This window comes from Malurus melanocephalus, unplaced genomic scaffold (assembly GCF_030028575.1).
Source record: "Malurus melanocephalus ecotype Western Australia unplaced genomic scaffold, MMel_1.1 scaffold_430, whole genome shotgun sequence".
In the NCBI taxonomy this organism is placed as follows: domain Eukaryota; kingdom Metazoa; phylum Chordata; class Aves; order Passeriformes; family Maluridae; genus Malurus; species Malurus melanocephalus.
The window spans coordinates 56,167-73,653 of NW_026623662.1; the positions used below are offsets into that span (position 1 = coordinate 56,167).

The 17,487-nt window shown below is 42.7% G+C and overlaps 1 protein-coding gene across 1 annotated transcript in view; it reads right to left on the bottom strand.

The window, feature by feature from the left end:
• LOC130581726 (exocyst complex component 4-like) overlaps positions 1–16,391 on the bottom strand; it is a gene marked incomplete at its 3' end in the record, with an annotated part of 51,746 nt that extends 35,355 nt beyond the window's left edge. The window contains exons 1-2 of the mRNA XM_057379997.1: positions 16,279–16,391; positions 13,857–13,890 (exon numbers count right to left, since the gene is read on the bottom strand). Of these exons, the coding sequence (XP_057235980.1) occupies positions 13,857–13,890; positions 16,279–16,364 (120 nt within the window). The remainder of the gene's footprint in view (positions 1–13,856; positions 13,891–16,278) is intronic.
• Positions 16,392–17,487: the final 1,096 nt, after the last annotated feature.

Consider the following 17,487-nt stretch of genomic DNA (forward strand, 5'->3'; position numbering starts at 1 on the left):
CAAGATGGTAGAAGTTGTTTGCAGTGAAGGTTGGGGGAGTTCATTTCAGTGTTTGTTTATTTCAGTTTGTTTTACTGCAAAAAAATCAAACCCATCAATATYGTGGTTTATTACTCTGTCAGTTTTTCAAAGGCTTCAGAGCTTTTTTCTTCCCTTTTCAGGGAAAGTTTTCTSTTAGTTATCACATTGCCAGAGAGTCATTAATACAGGCACAATGTAACAGATGAAAAATCTCCTGATTTATAATTTATAAAGAGCTGGAAGGAAAAAAATCTTAACTTTGGACTCGGGAATCAGCGTAACTTGTGCAGTGGTGATCCTATAACTCACCTGTTATACATAACAGATGTCACAGGGACACAGAGAAATCCATCACAAATTTACCCAGATCTTCCCACCGTTTTCAAACATACACCGGTACAGAATGAAAGGTCCTTATTCCTCTCCCTTTATTCGTTTTAACCTCTGACTAACACTATCTAGTTTTATTTTTTATTTAAGTAAACTGAGATTTCAACAAAACCACTGAAAACTTTGTGAAACTGGACATAGCTCAAAGCTCCAAATTTCTGTTCAGGATCAATGCAAACTTTTCTGTCTCCCTTTGAGAGGATAAAAATCCCAGAAAGAAGAGCAGGAACCTTTTCTTTATACCCAACCTAAACAGCTCCACGTACCTTTAAAGTACCYRCACAAAACTGAAACAGGGTCCCYTGGGACCTGTCMCTGTCACAGCSAGATCAGAGCTGCCYCTMCTGAAGAAGCTGCAGCCCCCCACAAATCTCTCCTCAAAGCAGCTTCTTCCAATGCATAAAATTATCGGCAGCATTTCATGGTAGCTACAGAAACAGGAATCTTTTCTAATGTTATTTTAATTCATATTCTACTGCCAAACATTTTTAGTCGTGTCTTAAATCAGGTTTCCACAAAAAAAGATTTTTAAAAAATTATACTGTAGACAAAGCTCTTTAGTATCATGAAAAAATGATCTGAAAAGTAAGAACACTAGAGCAGAAAATATAAAATTTAGTGAAAGCACCTAGACCATCTTCAAGAACCTTCCAATCCAAACCATTCCATGATGCTGTAATGATAATCACAGAAAGTCTCCATGTAAGAGCTCTTGCAGATAAATCCATTTTCTTTGTGAAGAAGCACTTATTTCTGCAGGAAGAATGCTCTTCAGCATGGCTACACTGGACACGAGGAATATCCAGCTCAGGAACTGACGGTGTGTTTGGGTTTGGGGCCGTGCAGGATTGCCTGTCCCCGCAGTTAATGAAAACATCCATCCTCTGTAACCTGCGGCACGGATCACAGGACAGTCCTGGATGGATACAGACAGGGCAGCAGCAGAACCAAATTGGCCACACAGCACAGACTGGAGAAGGTTGGAGCTTTAATCAAACAAAATCGGATTTCAGAATTCCGGATTAGCCAAAGAATCCATCTGCAGTGTCAGCAGTTGGTTACAAAAGCTGAAGATCTCTCTCCAAAGCTGAGACTGCATCGCTCATGTCAGAGGATGCCACGAGCYTTTCCCACTGCTCCAGCAAATTCCCATCCAACTCAGGCTTCCTAACAACTTCCATCTGTAATTTTTAAGCAGACTCATATTTTGTTGCCCAGTTTTTCACCTTGGTATTTAACTCATCCTATCTTTAGGAAAAATATAATTTTGAAATAAAATATAATTTTTGTTAGAAACACCTGACATTTACGCAGCAAAGCAGAGCTGTTTGTGAAGCTGAGAGGTCAGAAACCACAAAGCCAGRACTGCTGGAAATCAGAGACCTCAGAGATCCCACAGATTATTCCTACTAAAACCATACAGTGACAATGCACTGAGTTCTGATCTCCTCTCACCCTTGGAATGGTAATTAAACCAAGATAAACCAAGTTTCAGGCTCAGCCAACTGCCCCGTTCCAAGATTTGCAGCTCTGTTGGATGCAAAATAAACACCTGTGTTGGGAACAACTTTTTTAATCACTTTTGGGGAAAATATTGTGGAAACAATCAAAACTAAAAATATCCCATTCATATTTTGAACAGAAAATTGTATTTATTTACAGTCCTTTAGTCTGCTCTGGTTTAAAACATCACAGAATTATCAAGGTTGGAAAAGACCTCTGAGATCATGAAGTCCAACCATTAAATCATGTCCCCAAGCACCACATYCTACGCCAAAAAGGATAAATAATCCACACAAGAAGAATTAATTTTCTCCCACAGGTTTTCTCTTACCCCTCCAGTCATCAGTTTCCCTTAAACACCTGTAGATAATTTCCTTACAAACTAAAAGTTTAAATCAAAACCCACGACCCAAATGGAAAACAACAACAGAGATTTTTTTCCTTTTTATTTTTACTGAAAAAAACCCATCAAGTTTCAGAAATGTAAGGTTTACTGTTTAAGATTTGGTTATTTCCAGTGATAACAGGAATCTGGATTAACCACTTGGAATTTCAAATCTTGTGCACCCAAATTTCCCATCTAAGTCTCATGGTAGAAGAGTCATTTCTTTTTCTGGCTCTGCACAAAAAGAAAAAAAAAAGCCAGGAATACTTAATATTCTTGAGATTATCCATGTTCCTGCTAACACTGCAGAAAAGTAAGCCAAGGGCATCTCTGCTTGTTTTAGTCCTATTAAAATGTGTAGCAAGGAAGAAGAAAAGTCAACACACTGTTTGCCAAATAGAAAGGATCAAAATTGTTTGGGAAAGGAACTTTGCGGGAAGAACTTTGAAGGGGGAATCACAAAAAACAGGGTAGGATTATGAAGCAATGATAAATATACATCAACATTTCAGAACTCCCTGAAAAATATTCAAAACAGAGGACAAATAGAAGGAAAATTGGTTTAGATCCCAGGTAGCAGCTGATGAACTCGGCGGGGATTTCCACGAGGGATTCCTGAGCAGTTCACTTGCTTTGTTTTTTTTTTTTGTTTTGTTTTGTTTTGTTTTTTTCATTTTGATTTTTTCCAAATGAGAATCCTCCTCCTCTGTAAAATACCTGGAATTTGTACTTGGCAGCTGGATGGCTGCAGATGCCTGTCTCATTAGCAAGAGCTCACCAGGATTACAGTAATTCCAACTGGCTGYTCGGCTGCTGAGAGACATTTTTCTGCCATGCTTAAAACAGAAATTCATTGAGCCAAATCTCATTGACTTTTGATTTTTGCATAGTTAAAAATACAGATTACACACAGATGTAAAATGCTTCATTCACYGGAGTCACTCCCACAGATGGAAGACAGGATAGAGGAGATGATCAGACACAATCCTGAAATGATTTTATCATGGCATATACAGCACATTTCTCAGGAGAAAAAAAAATGAACCTTGTTATTTCCCTGAGGTCACTGAATTTACACTGGAATTAGATTAATAAAAAAAGTGCTTTGGGATTATTCATTTTAGTAGAAGTTGATCTGTAGGTCACAAACATTTTTCATCTCCTATTTCCAGCATCCAGCCCAAGGAGCAGAGGGAATAGATGGAAAGACTTTTTCAGGAGTCCTGAAGCCTCTTCATTCTGCAAACACCTAAAGCTTCAACTGCTTCCTCCAACAGCTCACATCAAGGCCAGGAACAGCTCATTCCCAAAGGTAAATACACAGGAAAAAATATTCCCATTTATATATATTTATATTTTTTAATGTATTTATATATATATCTATATCTATATATAGATATAGATATATAGATATATATATATATATATATATCTGCCAACTTCTGCACAAAAACCAAATTAAGTCCAAGCTCCCCAAGAATCCTCCTGCCTCAGCATCACAGATGAAGGAATAAAGTGGCACAACCAGGACCCAAAATGAAGCTTGAATTTACTCTCACCTGTTGCCTTAAAGCAGCTRAACAGATTTCAGCCATCCCAAGCTAAAGGGTAATTCACTTTTTAGTGAAGAGAAAGGCAAGATTTTTGATTTATGTACTCACTATGAATGCTCAACAAAATATTTGGAAGCAGTTAAAAAACCCACTCGTGGCATTAAAGGTTTTTTTTCCCTACAGGCCTCAGAGTCTCAGAATTTTCCTCTGAGAGGCAAAATGAAATGGTTTTCTCACTAAAGCACTCAGGAGCTGGGAGAAGCCAGGCTGGGAGAGTTGGGAATGTTCTCCTGGAGAAGGGAAGGATCCAGGGAGAGCTTCCAGAACATTCCAGGGGCTCCAGGAGAGCTGGAGAGGGACTGGGGCCAAGGGCTGCAGGGACAGGACACAGGGAATGGATCAGAGTGGAAAAGGRGAGATKGGGGTGGGATCTGGGGAATTGGGAATTCCTGCCTGGGATGGAATTCCCMRRGAATTCCTGGATCCCTKKSAGYGYCCAAGTCCAGGCTGGACATTGGGGTTGGGAGCACCCTGGGATAGGAGAAGGCGACCCTGACATGGAACTGGATCAGTTTTAGGGACTCTTTCAATCCCTTTGTTTCTGTAAGAAATCACACCACATCTCATTTTTATCGTGTATAAAACTGCAGTGTGTATTTACCTCAGAAACACAGACAAAGCTTCAAAAATCCAACACATTAGGAAGAGATATAATTAATTTTTCTCAATTTTTCTCTACAAACTGATGTAATTTATCTGGCCCCACCAACAAYACCAGCAGCCTCCACAGACTCTATAAAGTTATTTAACAGCACAAACAGATTTGGATATTTCTTTGTGTTTGACAAATCAATGTTTTCCATAGATCTGTCCCAGATGTGCTTGTGCCCARTGAACAGCCAGCACCCAATCTCATCTTCTGTCTAAAATTACTCATACGCTGTGATGCTTTAATTTGGGGAGGAAAGGAAGGAAAAGGAAACTCTCCAGCATTCAAACAACACAAGAGAACGACAGGCAGATGCTGTAAAAGGACAGAAAATAAGTTCTCATTTCTTCACAAGCTAATACACTTCTTTTATTGTTGTGAGCTGAGAGAACACCGTGTTTACTAAGCTATTCAGCAGCAGAAGAAAACAAACACCATTGTACTCCTCATCATGGGGCACAACAGATAACTCCAGGAGCACAGCAATGCTACACAGAGATGATCAGCTGCAAAGCTGTGAAACCACTCACCTCCCTCGGAAAAAAATGCCATTTTTCAGCTTCAAAAGCTGTAAAAAAGCCCCAAAACAGGATTTACCACCCAGCACCACAGAACACATCATTATTACCATTATTACCACACAGATTAATCTTTATTCCCATGTATCTCCCTGTTCCTACAAATGTGGGCAGCTGATCTGCACCAAACTACTACAAAAAATGAGCTTTGATATGGATGAAATGAAAACCAGATTTGTCTGCTCAGTTCTCATTAACCAGCTCAGCACAAACTGAGAACAGGACAGAGGCACTTCCCAAAAAACAGCTTTTCTTGGCACCGTGGCAGGTACGAGGGGCAGCCACACAGAGAATGAGCTCAGCTTGGTGTTGCCAAATCACAAAGCTTCCAGGAGGTGGAGTATTTTATTCATGGAGATGTCCACAGCAAATGTGGAAAAATTGGGTTTCTAAACAAATCTGGAGTCTCCTCCACCTCTGTTTTAAAGTCTGTTTTTGTGTTTGACAGTGGAGGTTCAGTTTGAACACACAGCATCCCATCATTGGGCTCAATCCAAAGCACTGGAGAAGCAGCTTTGTTTGGAACCCGAATTTGGGGTACCATCCACACCCCTCCTGCTCCATCCCATCCCCTGTCATCTCATTCCCTTCACAATAATAATTTTTTCCATGAAATCCTGCATTTTGCTGTCCTGTTCACCCCCATATTTGGCACCGTGACAAAAAGAATTCAACTCCAACCTCTCAGATGATGCATTTACAGTCACCAACCTCACAATTACACCTTCAACAGGAATCAGATTTGAGATTCCACAAGAACTTCTGTTTACACTGMGGACTCATTTTTCCCCACATAGTTTGTATTATGTATTTTCTCTGTTTTCCCAGTGCAGATGAGCAATTCCATTCACCAGCCCGCTGTCAGCTTCCTACCTGCCCACTAAAACACCAAGRAAATTAGATTATGCCAATTTTTAAGGGAAAACTGTTAACATGAATGAATAATAAATGTTTCATTTCTGTAAATTTGCTTTTTCTGATGCCTCCAGCCAGGCTGGGTGGATAACTGCCTGCCTGTTTTACCTACCCTAGGGCCAGCCCTGTTAAGTGTGATTACCACTAAGCCATGGCTGGCAAACCCAGGCTTAATTATCAATTTCTTGACTAGAAAATTTGTTTCACAGGAAGAACATTGCAGGAACAGTATGTGGGCATTATGCTTCTGTGGATCTCTTTTATTAAACAAAACTGAAAGAACAGACACTGTGTGCAAAATGCAAATAGAGGTTTTAGGAAATTAATGCTCACTTAGCACCAGATAATTCTTACAGGAAAGGAAGGTGGAAGCTCCTGCTGCTTTTGACCAACACTGTGGGTGTTCAGCATCTYTGTGTCCCTCTAAAAGCCTTTTCTTTCTTCCCCTCCCCAACATCAGAGCAGACAAATGTAAATATTTGTAGTTAAAGGCAGAAAAGAGTATTACAGGATGCACAGGTGCAGCTCGGAAATCCAGGAATAATCCTCTTTTCCTTCTGGATCAGGTTTCTTTGAGAGTGCAATTCACTTTTCTTCACTCAGCATTGCTCTCTCAGATGAAAATACTCATTAAAGACAGTGGGAAACACCACTAAAAAAAAAAAATAAAAAAAAAATAAAAAAAAAGGCAGCAAGCTGATCAAATTTAAATATTTCTCATCCGATCAGGAAAAAGAACATTTTACTGAAGTGCAATTGAACTGAGTGCTGAATCACTGGGGGGGAATCAAACAAAGCTCCAGTTTTAACAGGAATCCACAGTAAACTTGCCACCACCTGTTCTGAGCGCTCTGTGCTGCAGCTCACACCTTGTTGAGGTTCCCAGTTCCTCRCTTTCAAACACCTTTGAAGCTACAAACACACAGTTTGTGGTACCAACTGCTCAAAGCAGCGGGGCTGAAAGCTTGTCCTGCTCAAAGCCACAGCTGCATTTCATGTGTGGCCAAGGCAGGGACTCACTGATKTACTGACCTGTTCCTCCAGCAAAAACCAATCTGTTCTACAGCAGCAGCCCTGGGCAAAATCCAGAATTTCAGGGATACAGAAAACACATCCCTTCCAAAGAAACGGGGTGAGGTTTTTAGTTTTACACTTTGAGGATAATTCTTTTACTGCTCATCTGAGAAATCTGGAGATAAGGAGGACATACTACAGAGAACTATTGAAAAAACTCTGCTGAGTGTGCTTCACAATTTATCACAGAATCTTTCAGGCTGGAACAGACCCATAAATTCAGCATGAAAAACTGTTCCCCCAGCACTGCCAAGGCCACCCCTGACCCTTGTCCCCAAGTGCCACATCCACACTTTGGCTTTGAAATCTGTCCAGGGATGAAGACTCCATCACTGTACAAGATCTGTACAAGAACTTTTCCTGTTATCAAAATCTGAACTTCCCCTGGCCCAGCCTGAGGCTGTTCCCTCTCCCCCTGTCCCTGTTCCCAAAGAGCAGAGCCCAACAGCCCCGGCTGCACTCACTTTATGTGAGGAAGTAAACAGGAGGGTCCCTGTTAGTCTGGTATCATCAGAATTCTGCAATTCTGGATTCTCTCCCTGTGGTTTGGGAAAGCCACAGAATGATGGAATTATTGAGGTTGGAAAAGACCTCTGAGCTCATCAAGTCCAGCCTTTGACTGAATGTCTCCATGCCCACTAAACCATATCACAAAGTGCCACTTGTACTTCTTTTTGAACACTTCCAGGGATGGGGACTCCACCACTGCCCCGGGCAGCTGTGCCAGGGATGGACAGTCCTTTCAGGGAAGAAATCCTTCCCAATATCCAATTTAAACTTCCTCTGGCCCAGCCTGAGGCCGTTCCCTCTCCTCCTGTCCCTGTTCCCTGGGATGAGATCCCAAATCCCCTCCGGCTGCCCCCTCCTGTCAGGCAGTTGTGCAGAGCCACAAGGTCCTCCCTGATACCCCTTTTTCCAGTTTTTTTCCCCTTTCCCAGCTCTCTCAGCCACTCCTGGTGCTCCAGACCCTTCCCAGCTCCATTCTGGACATGCTCCAGCCCCTCAATATCCTTYGTATCATGCAGGGTCCAAAACAAYCCCCCTATCCTATAATTATGGTACCTACTTGCATCAGTCCATATAATAAACAATACAGCATTAAAACKATCAAAATCACCCTTCAGGAAAGAAAATTACAGGGATTTTTCTGTTTGTTTTGTTATTCTCCATTTTACACCACACCAGAGACCTAAAACACAAACCAGAATACAACGAAGTACAGAAAAGAACAGCTTTAGCCAACAGACAATTCTGACCAACAAAGGATTTGTGGAGTTAAACAAAGAAAGCAGTTGCTAGAAGCAACAAATAATAATTTAAGCAGAGCATTGTGGATGTCTAGAAAGTCTCCTCTCAGCAGGAAACAGCTGCAATGTGCCAAGGAAACTTCAGTATTAAAAAGGAAGAGGAAAAAAAAAAAASCAGAGTAGAAAGAAACCTGTTAGAATCRAGTTCTTCTCATCAGGCCCCTCTGYGGCCACACAGCAATTACAGAATTTGCTTTCTCAGTTCCATTTGAACCCTGGTGAYCCCTGCAGCATTTGTGGTGCTCTGACATCCCATGGCCAAGCACAGCCACCACAAGGGACAGTGGCACCGAGGGCACCTGCTCTGCCAGGCAGAAAATCTGAGAGCCAGGGAGCACCATGAGGGGAAAAAAGGGGAGGTCAGAATATGAGGGAGAGGAACAAAATCACCGAGATGAGAGGGATCATCTCCACATTTCACTGCCCAGCACGAGCTGCCSTGAGCAGAGACTTCCTCAGACCCTGTCAAGCTGAAAATGATRCCAGAATTGCTGCAGAGAGGGAGTTTGAAGTGCAAGTTGTTGGGAGGATCAAGTGTTGACTTCCCAGAGGTGTGGARGATGCATTTAAGCGCTCTGCAAGCAATAATCCATGACAGATGCACTCACTCGTTACTGCCTTCTGCCTGARATCAGGACAGGGAAACAACACCACACAGTGGCTCTGACACTGAGAATTCCAAGGACTGGGCCTTGGAGTGAAAATGTCAAGCAACTCCTAAGATCAAAGACACATTTTGAAGGTGTTTACATTACCAGTGTTTAAGTTCCTGAGTTAATCAGAATAAAATGCATGAGGAAACAAAATCTGCTCCTTTCTGAAATTCAGGGGTTTATTCACATTTCCACCCTGCTCCCAACCTTATTTTTATGAGTATAAAAATATCCTGTCTGGGAAAAGAGCCTGTCTAGAGCAGTTCAGCAAATCTTCCTCCCCCTGACTGCTGTTCCACCCCAGGAGACCTCACAAGCAGTTCCATTTCAAGAGAGCACCTTGAAAACGTTTTGTAAAGCTCCCTGGGACAAGAACAACCATATTTCTACCCAGTGTCTCTCCACTGTGCTCCAAATTTCCAGAGGTTCATTAAACTAAAAGGACTTATTTGAATTTTATAATTGAAAATTGTTGTCTTAAAGACAAGTCCCAGCTGGGGTGATCTACAGCTTCCAGCACTATTTAACCTCCAAGTGTATATCTGATAATTCATATTTTAAAACCTCTCCTAAGTCTCACTGAAACCACTCTAAAAGTTGGGTCCTTATGAAACAAAGCCAGACAGAAGGGAAAAAAAATGAAACTCCAGAAAGTATTTCACAATTTAACTCTGTAACAACACACTGAACGTTTCCTCATTATTTTTATAGGTTCCTGTGGAATTCTGGATGTGAGGAAATGAATTATAAGGGAAAATATTCAGGAAAGAAAGTATTCCTTCACGAGGACAGTGAGGTGCTGGGAAGCAGGTAATCAAAAATTGTGCTGGCCACAATCAACAAGCGTGGGAAATGGAGTATTCTAAGAACTAATTGTAATAATTATAAATAATAAATTAAAAAAATAAGTGAAATCCTGAGGCCAGCACACTCCACCCTCACCAAGGGGAACACAAGGGACTCAGCTTGCAGAGAACTCCATCCCTCTTGTGCAAAGAAAGAACTCACTAAAAGGAACMGCAGCACCAAGTCTGTTCACAATCCTGTTAAGCACACAGAGCAAACAGAGCATTTTAAAACATTTTCCTCCTCTGCTTACATTCCATTAATCTTTCATGCCGTTTACACAGTTGGTTAGAGCATTTTCAACAGAAGCTGACGATCTTTTTATCATTGAGGACTCGCAGATGGGTACAGGAGAGCAAAAAGGCTGAGCAGCCTCCAGCCATCTAAATAAATACCAGCAGGGAATTCTTTATTTTACTAAATTAACCAACCTTTAATCAAATTTCCTCACACCAATACAAATTATTCCAGGAGAGAGATCAGCTGATTTCTGAAACAAAGACTGGACTGCAGTGGCTTCAACAGAGCTCCCCCTCCTTCAGATGGCTCCAACAGCAGCACAGGAAGAATTTCACAGAAAAAAACCCAAAGAAAAAGATTTTCTGTGCAGGAATAGGGATGGAGGCAGCAGACAGCTCCAGGAAATGCCAGTGACAGCTCCAGGAAATGCCAGTGACAGCTCCAGGCACAAGCACAGGGACTCAGCTCCCACTCTGGCCAGGGCTATCTCCCTGTCCAGAAAACCACTGGCACCAACTTTTACCTTCTTTTGGCAATTAACTTTAGATCCAAACATTAAATCAACTATTCCATGTAGCATCACATTTCCAGGAGGAAGTCAAAGCCCAAAGGATCAGTATTTTCAGATCAGCAGAGCAGAGGGTGGACACTGCTACTCAGCCCTGTCACTTGGGTAAATAAAGGATCAAGAGAATTTTGGGATCCACTGCCCACCCTGCACCATGAACCCTTCCTTCTATCACATCTGGAGGAACCAGAGACAATTTCATCATTCACTGAAGCTTTCAGCACCAGCACCAAGAGCTGTTGAAGGCAACACTTTTGAAAGAATTAAAACCACAATAATTTCCGAACAAAACCATTTCCCCTTCCTAGTTTTGCCAGGATTGGCTCAACTGCAGCTCTGCACAGGGCGCTGTCTAAAGCTAAAATCAGAGCTAGAAAATAAAGTACCTCGAGCTTTGAGCTTGGCACAGTCACACATCTTATCCTTTTCTACGTGGCTGTGCATTCACAAGCGCTCCTTTCCGCATTTTTAACTGCAACCAAGGGTCTGTATCACACTACAACCCAACACTTGCCAAATACCTCAACATTTTATACAAGTGCCTGGAGATCATTTCAAGGAAATTTATCGTTTACAACYACATTCTGCCATATACAATTTATTTTCAGGGAATTTCTCAAGTACTTTTCCCGTGTAGGAACTGCTACCTTTATAACCCTGGAAAACACCATTAGCAATAAAAGTGGTTTTAAGAGACCATTAGAGATCAGAATAACTCGAGTTTTATTCCTTGTAGCAGCTATTTCTCAAATGCAACAATGAGGGCAACAGCTCCACATCCGTGCTCCTCACTCTCCATCACAAACCGGGATCTCAGCTCTGTTGCTTCAGACACAAAGAAAAGACCAAATGCCAGGTCATTAGCAAAAATCCATTCAGCAAAGTTCACCTATAATGAAAATAATGGCCTAAAGCATTAAAGAAAAAGAATTCCACTTGTGAACACTAAAATATGTTCAAGGTTCTTTGCTTGCAATCTCAACTTCTGCAGAGATCTGTCGGGCGCGTTTGCTTCTGTGAAAGCTCAGCACAAAGATTTCACTGAGGTCTTAGGGAGTCACTGCTGAAGTTTGTTTTCCCCCAATTAAAGAAGCTATTAAAGGCCAGTTTTAAAAAATAGCAACCTTTAATTGGGAAGAAAAACGCCCAGCAATAAATAAAAGGCAGACACATTCACCAATTAAAAATCTAACAAGATCTCTCTCTCTCTCTCAAAAAAAAAAAAGCATTTGCTAAATGCCAGGTTGCTTGTTTCAGAAYACAAAAGCTGCTTCAACCAGTTACCAACAAAACAAAAGGTTAAGAAAAATCAATATCCAAACACGTGTTTGTCCTCTGAACGATACAATAAAATATTCCCCAAGCTGTCCTCCAGCAGATGAGCCAAATTTGCTCCGTTATCTGCCTGCTTTTTAAAAAGGCATTGCCAAAGCCCCKGGGATCAGCAGGAGATTTCTCCAACAAAAGCCTCTGGTCTCCTGTGACAGCATCTTGACCTCACAAAGTATTTTTTATTCAAGGAACTTGAGGGATCTTTCTCATCCACCAAAGAATTAGCAGGTTTTGGAAGTGGGTGTGCTGAGGAATGAGCACAAGTGCAGCAGMACAGGGATAGAAGCTGTAAAGCCCTGATATCCAAAATCCACTCCGGAAGTCACAATCCCAAGAGCTGTTTTCTTGTAGCAAATAATGGTCATTTCTTCTCAGCACTCTGAGGACAAGGACAAATTGAARATAGTCCCAATATCTGTAACGACACTGGGAGAAGAAGGAAAGCTCCCTGGAGCTGCAGCCAAAGTGGGGGTTTAACAGCAGACTTTGCAAACACTCATTAAGCTTCCCAGACACTCTTCACTTCCAAAAGATTTATTGCTCTGGACAATCCATCTATTTCTTCTTCGGGAGAAAAACAAGGGAAACTGCCCAGGAACTCAGCATGACCCCAGCACTGCTGGGGGTACAACCAAACCTTCCCAATTCTGGGATTTTCTGTCTCTTTTGGGATGGATCAGTCCTGTCCTGGGACAGCTTCACATCCCTCACTCCTGACAATGCTCATGGAAYRTTTTTCCAAATTAATYCATCCTCAAGGCTGCCTTTGTTCTCTATTCATGGCAACAACTGGAAAACCAAGGTGAATTCTGTGAGTACACAAATCCTCCTACAGGAAACAACTCCCAAAGAACAAATGTGTGCCCTGACACAACAGGAAAAAGCAACACTTGACAGGGATGGGGAAGAATCACAAGTGGGACACTCTTTCCTGTTGGGTTTTCCTTCAGCTCAGAGAWTTCTGTACTCAGAACTGCTGAAAAGCAACATCACTAAGAGTGTGACAATCCCCAAACCAAAGCCCCAGATCTTTTAAAATTCCATTTCTTTCTAGATTTCAGCGCTCCTATACAAGTTAAACTTTGTCAAGGATCTCACCCCAAACACTCCCTGGAAGTGAGACACTTTCTCCTGGGAAGTCCAGTCACATAACTACAAGAATCCCTAAATCTGGGATCAGAGCAAAGTAAATTATTCAGTCTCTTGAGACTGAGAGCCACTGAGCTCGAGTAAATATCAGAAATTATCCCTTCATTAATAAAATAATTTCTATGTACAGGAGGCTTTTCAGCTTCACACTTCAAAGCATTTCATAGATAATATGAAGAGATTTTGCAGACCTAAAAATGTTGGGTTTTGGAAAACATCACTGTTTTTGCTATAACCAAGTCAAACATCAATATGCAAAGAAGGTCCTTTGGTTTTTTTTTGTTTTTTTTTTTGTTTGTTTACAGCAGAAAAATGCAGTCCAAGTTTTGCTGCATTTCACAGACTGTTCCCTTTATGGACCTTTCACACAGCAACAAGGGAGAAATAAACAGCCCAAATAAACAGGGAAATGCAGGTGTAAAACCACAAGGATTGGCAGAACACTCTATTACACATAAATGTTTTGGAAATAAAGCCATCAAAAAAAGGAAACTCGGCCACATTTCAAACCAATAGCTCGCTGTTAAGATTTGTAATATTTTCTGTAGCTGAGTAAAATTACATTTAACCCAACCAAGTTTAAATTTGTCTGCAGTGGTATTTTACAACCATAGAAACCATTAAAAAATTCACCTGTTGCTTGCCAAGTTCATCCTCACCTGAGCTCCTACACAAAAATAACACACAGAGAAAAGTGATTTAAATTCCTTTTCACACCATTTGCTTTCTGTACTTGGCTAAGCCTAAGAAACATCAATATTATTACCACAACACTTTTTCCTTCCTTTGCAATCAGTTCTAGCCCCAGGTTTTCACGGTCTGGCTCAACCTGACGCTTCAAGCTCTGCAGAGAATCTCTACATCCAAACCAAGTCCTAATTAAATTCTGGAAGTTTAGTTATCAGGTTGTTCTAGTGAATAACTTCAATTTCATAAAGTCAATAACTCAATGTTGTGTCTAAACACTGGACCTAAACTAGCCAAGGTATCAGTGCCTGGAAGCCAAAGATTATSAGACAAACATTTCTTATTTGAAGAACAGAGCGCTGTGAGCTCACTCGTATTTTTAAAAATAAATTTAATTAGTCCAGATTTATTAAAACAGAGGTACAAAAGGAAGACTTTAAAATACTCCTAGAAATTACAGGAAACATGAAAAAAGGGATGATGACAACAGGAAATGCTGCAGCAACCAATGCATGGTTATTATTCTTCCCCAGACAGCAGCACCAGCTCCTTTTTTCCAGAACCAAAATCTCCCTCAAGTGCTGCAAGATTTTAAAGGCCAGAGTAATGAAAAAGAAYGGAATTATGTCCTAAATATTATCATTCAAAGAAAATATTTAAATCATTACACATCCTAGATACAGAACTATTGCTACWGTAACTTCTCCAAAATAACTGAATGACTGTAGTTTCTCTACAAGGCATTCAAACAGGATCCAAAATTTGGGAGCTCTTACAACTCCCAGTTTCCCACTGGTGCGACTGCAGCTGCCCACATCCACTGTGTAAGAACATTTAAAATGTGGAAGAACATTTAGAATGTGTAAAAACTTTTAAACCTTCGCTGTGGGCAATCAGCTGCCAGCACACTGGTTTGARGCAGCACAGCAAAGATTTACAAGCAGTTCAAAAGTACTGGGGGGAAACAGTGAATTCACATCCAAGTCCATCACAGAACCTCCAGCAGGGCAGAGTTCAGGAACGAGGGCAGAGAAAAATCAATGTTTAAAATACAGACACAACTCTTTCTTTTCAGTTCCTACAGGACAGACTTAGAAGCATCAGCAGCACTTTGCCCACTATGGAATTCCCAAATGGGATGGAGTCTGCACACCGGACTTCCTGGCTCTCCAGAATTCCAATCAGATGAATTCCACACAGTGTTCCTGTGATTGTGGATGGGGGTCACTCATGGACTTCACAGCAACAATATGACAGTGCCTTGCCCCTCATGAGTGGCATTACGGTGCCCCTACCTGCAGGGTTTATTCACAGAATCACTGAGGTTGGAAAAAAAATATCTCTGAGACCATCGAGTCCAACTTGTGACGGATCCCCACCTTATCACTCAAACCAGAGCACTGAGTGACACATCCTGTCTTTTCTTCAACACCTCCAGGATGAGGACACCCCCCCCCAATCCTGGGCAGCTCATTCAAGTGTTTGATGATCCTTTTTATGTAGGAATTGGTCCCAATATCCAATCTAAACCTCCACTGGTGTGGTGTAAGGCCTTTCCCTCTCCTCCTGTCCCTGTTCCCTGGGAGCAGAGCCCGACTCCCCTGGCTGTCCCCTCCTGTCAGGGAGTTGTGCAGAGCCACAAGGTCCCTCTGGAGCCTCCTTTGCTCCAGGCTGAGCCCTTTCCCAGCTCCCTCAGCTGCTCCCGGTGCTCCAGACCCTTCCCAGCTCCATTCACTTCCCTGGACACGTTCCAGCCCCTCCAGATCCTTCCTAAACTAAGGAACCCAGAACTGGACACAGCACTCAAGGTGATCCCTCACCAGTGCCCAGCACAGAGACACAATCACGTCCATAATCCTGCAGTCACACTATTCCTGCTAAAATCCAGGTGCCATTGGCATCTTGCCCACCTGAGCACACCTGGGGATGTCCAGTGACCGTCACCAGCACCCCCTCTTGCAGCCCCTCTGCTCCAGCCTGGAGCAAAACACGGGGAAATTGTGGCCAAAACGCAGGAAACAGCACTTAGCCTTGTTAAACCTCACTCCGTTGGTCTCAGCCCCTCGCTCCAGCCTGTGCAGGTCCCTCTGACCCCCGGGTGAAGTAAAGCACTGGGAGTAGGAGGAAGTGAACCGTGCAGCGCAGCAGGACAGCGGAACAGCCCTCAGGAGAAGATTTGCTCCATCTGTGCAGTCTCCCCACCGCTCCAGGGCCAGGAGRGACCCAAGCCTAGGGGCACCCAATGCCCAGGAAGGACCCCATCCTCCGGAGGCCCGACCCGGGCGGGCCTTCCCAGCACAGCAGGGCCCGYACCCGGCCCTGAGTCACCCTCARGGGCCCGGATAATGCGGAGCGGGGCCGCCCCTACCTGATAACCGAGATGAGCAGCCCCGAGGGGTCTTTGCTCCTGCCCACGGTGCCGCGGTACCTCCCCACCGCGTCGCCCGCCGCCATCTTGCACCCCCTCCAACACGGCGCACACACGCGTGCTGGCGCGCCGCAGCCAATCACAACCGAGCAAGGCGGGTTATCACCCAATAGGAGGCGAGAAGGGCGGGGCGCGAGGGTTCAAGGTGGTATGCAGCACCGCGGAGCCTTCTGGGAGTTGTAGTTTTTATGGCGGCGGCGATRCAGCCCCACCCACAAACCTTTGACAGGTGGTTAAAAATCAATGACACGTTAAAAATAACCAGCAGGTTAAAAAATTATCGAGCAGACAAGGTACACCTGCAAAGACATCTGTGCCAAAAAACCGTYATTCGCTCTGGGAGCGGCACGAAATGGGTTAGGGATGTTAGCGATCARTGTTCCCCCTCAGAACTCTCACGGAGCTGGGCTGGCTGAACAGTGAGAGGTTTAAGTATTTATGGAGTTAAAAGGGAAGATAAAATGCCTTAACGTGCTTAAGTTAATGTGTTCTATGAATTAGACATGCTAAATACTGGCAATGTGTCACAACCTGAGCGAGTTTGATCACAAATACACMGACAAGAGGACACCTCTCCAGTCACATCCTCTGAGAGCTTGTGTTAAAATCACCACACAAGACCCAAGTCTGTTGTTGCAAAAGTAAGAATTCCTAARGAAAGGCAGAAACAACCATCATTTRCATCGYTCGGAGGTGCTGGGTATTTCCTAACCCATGTTTGCTCCATCATGTCAAAGAGACTGCTCTTCCAGAGATGTTTTTTTCCACCCAAAGCTGCACCTTAATGATTTAATTGCATGGAAACTGCTGAAATCTGTCGGTAAGTCAAGAGTATCCATTTGTATGAGCTGTATTTGAAACACGAGRTGATTGGAAGCGTGGTAATTCCTTATTTACAAGGGGAAGAATTCCACTGTAGCTCTTGTATTTATTATAATCAACAGCTGCATCTCTGATCATTAACACAAGGGCAGGGTAAGAGCACAGGCACTTTAATTCTGAAATAAAATGCACTTTAAGCAATGTATTTTCAGAACAGACTAATTACTCCAAGTAAAGTAATTTTTATTTCCAGGTAGGGTATGCACTTCAGCGTGCTCCTGTGTTGATGTTCTGCTCCATTTCCCCCGTGCAGACGGGCTCTCAGCT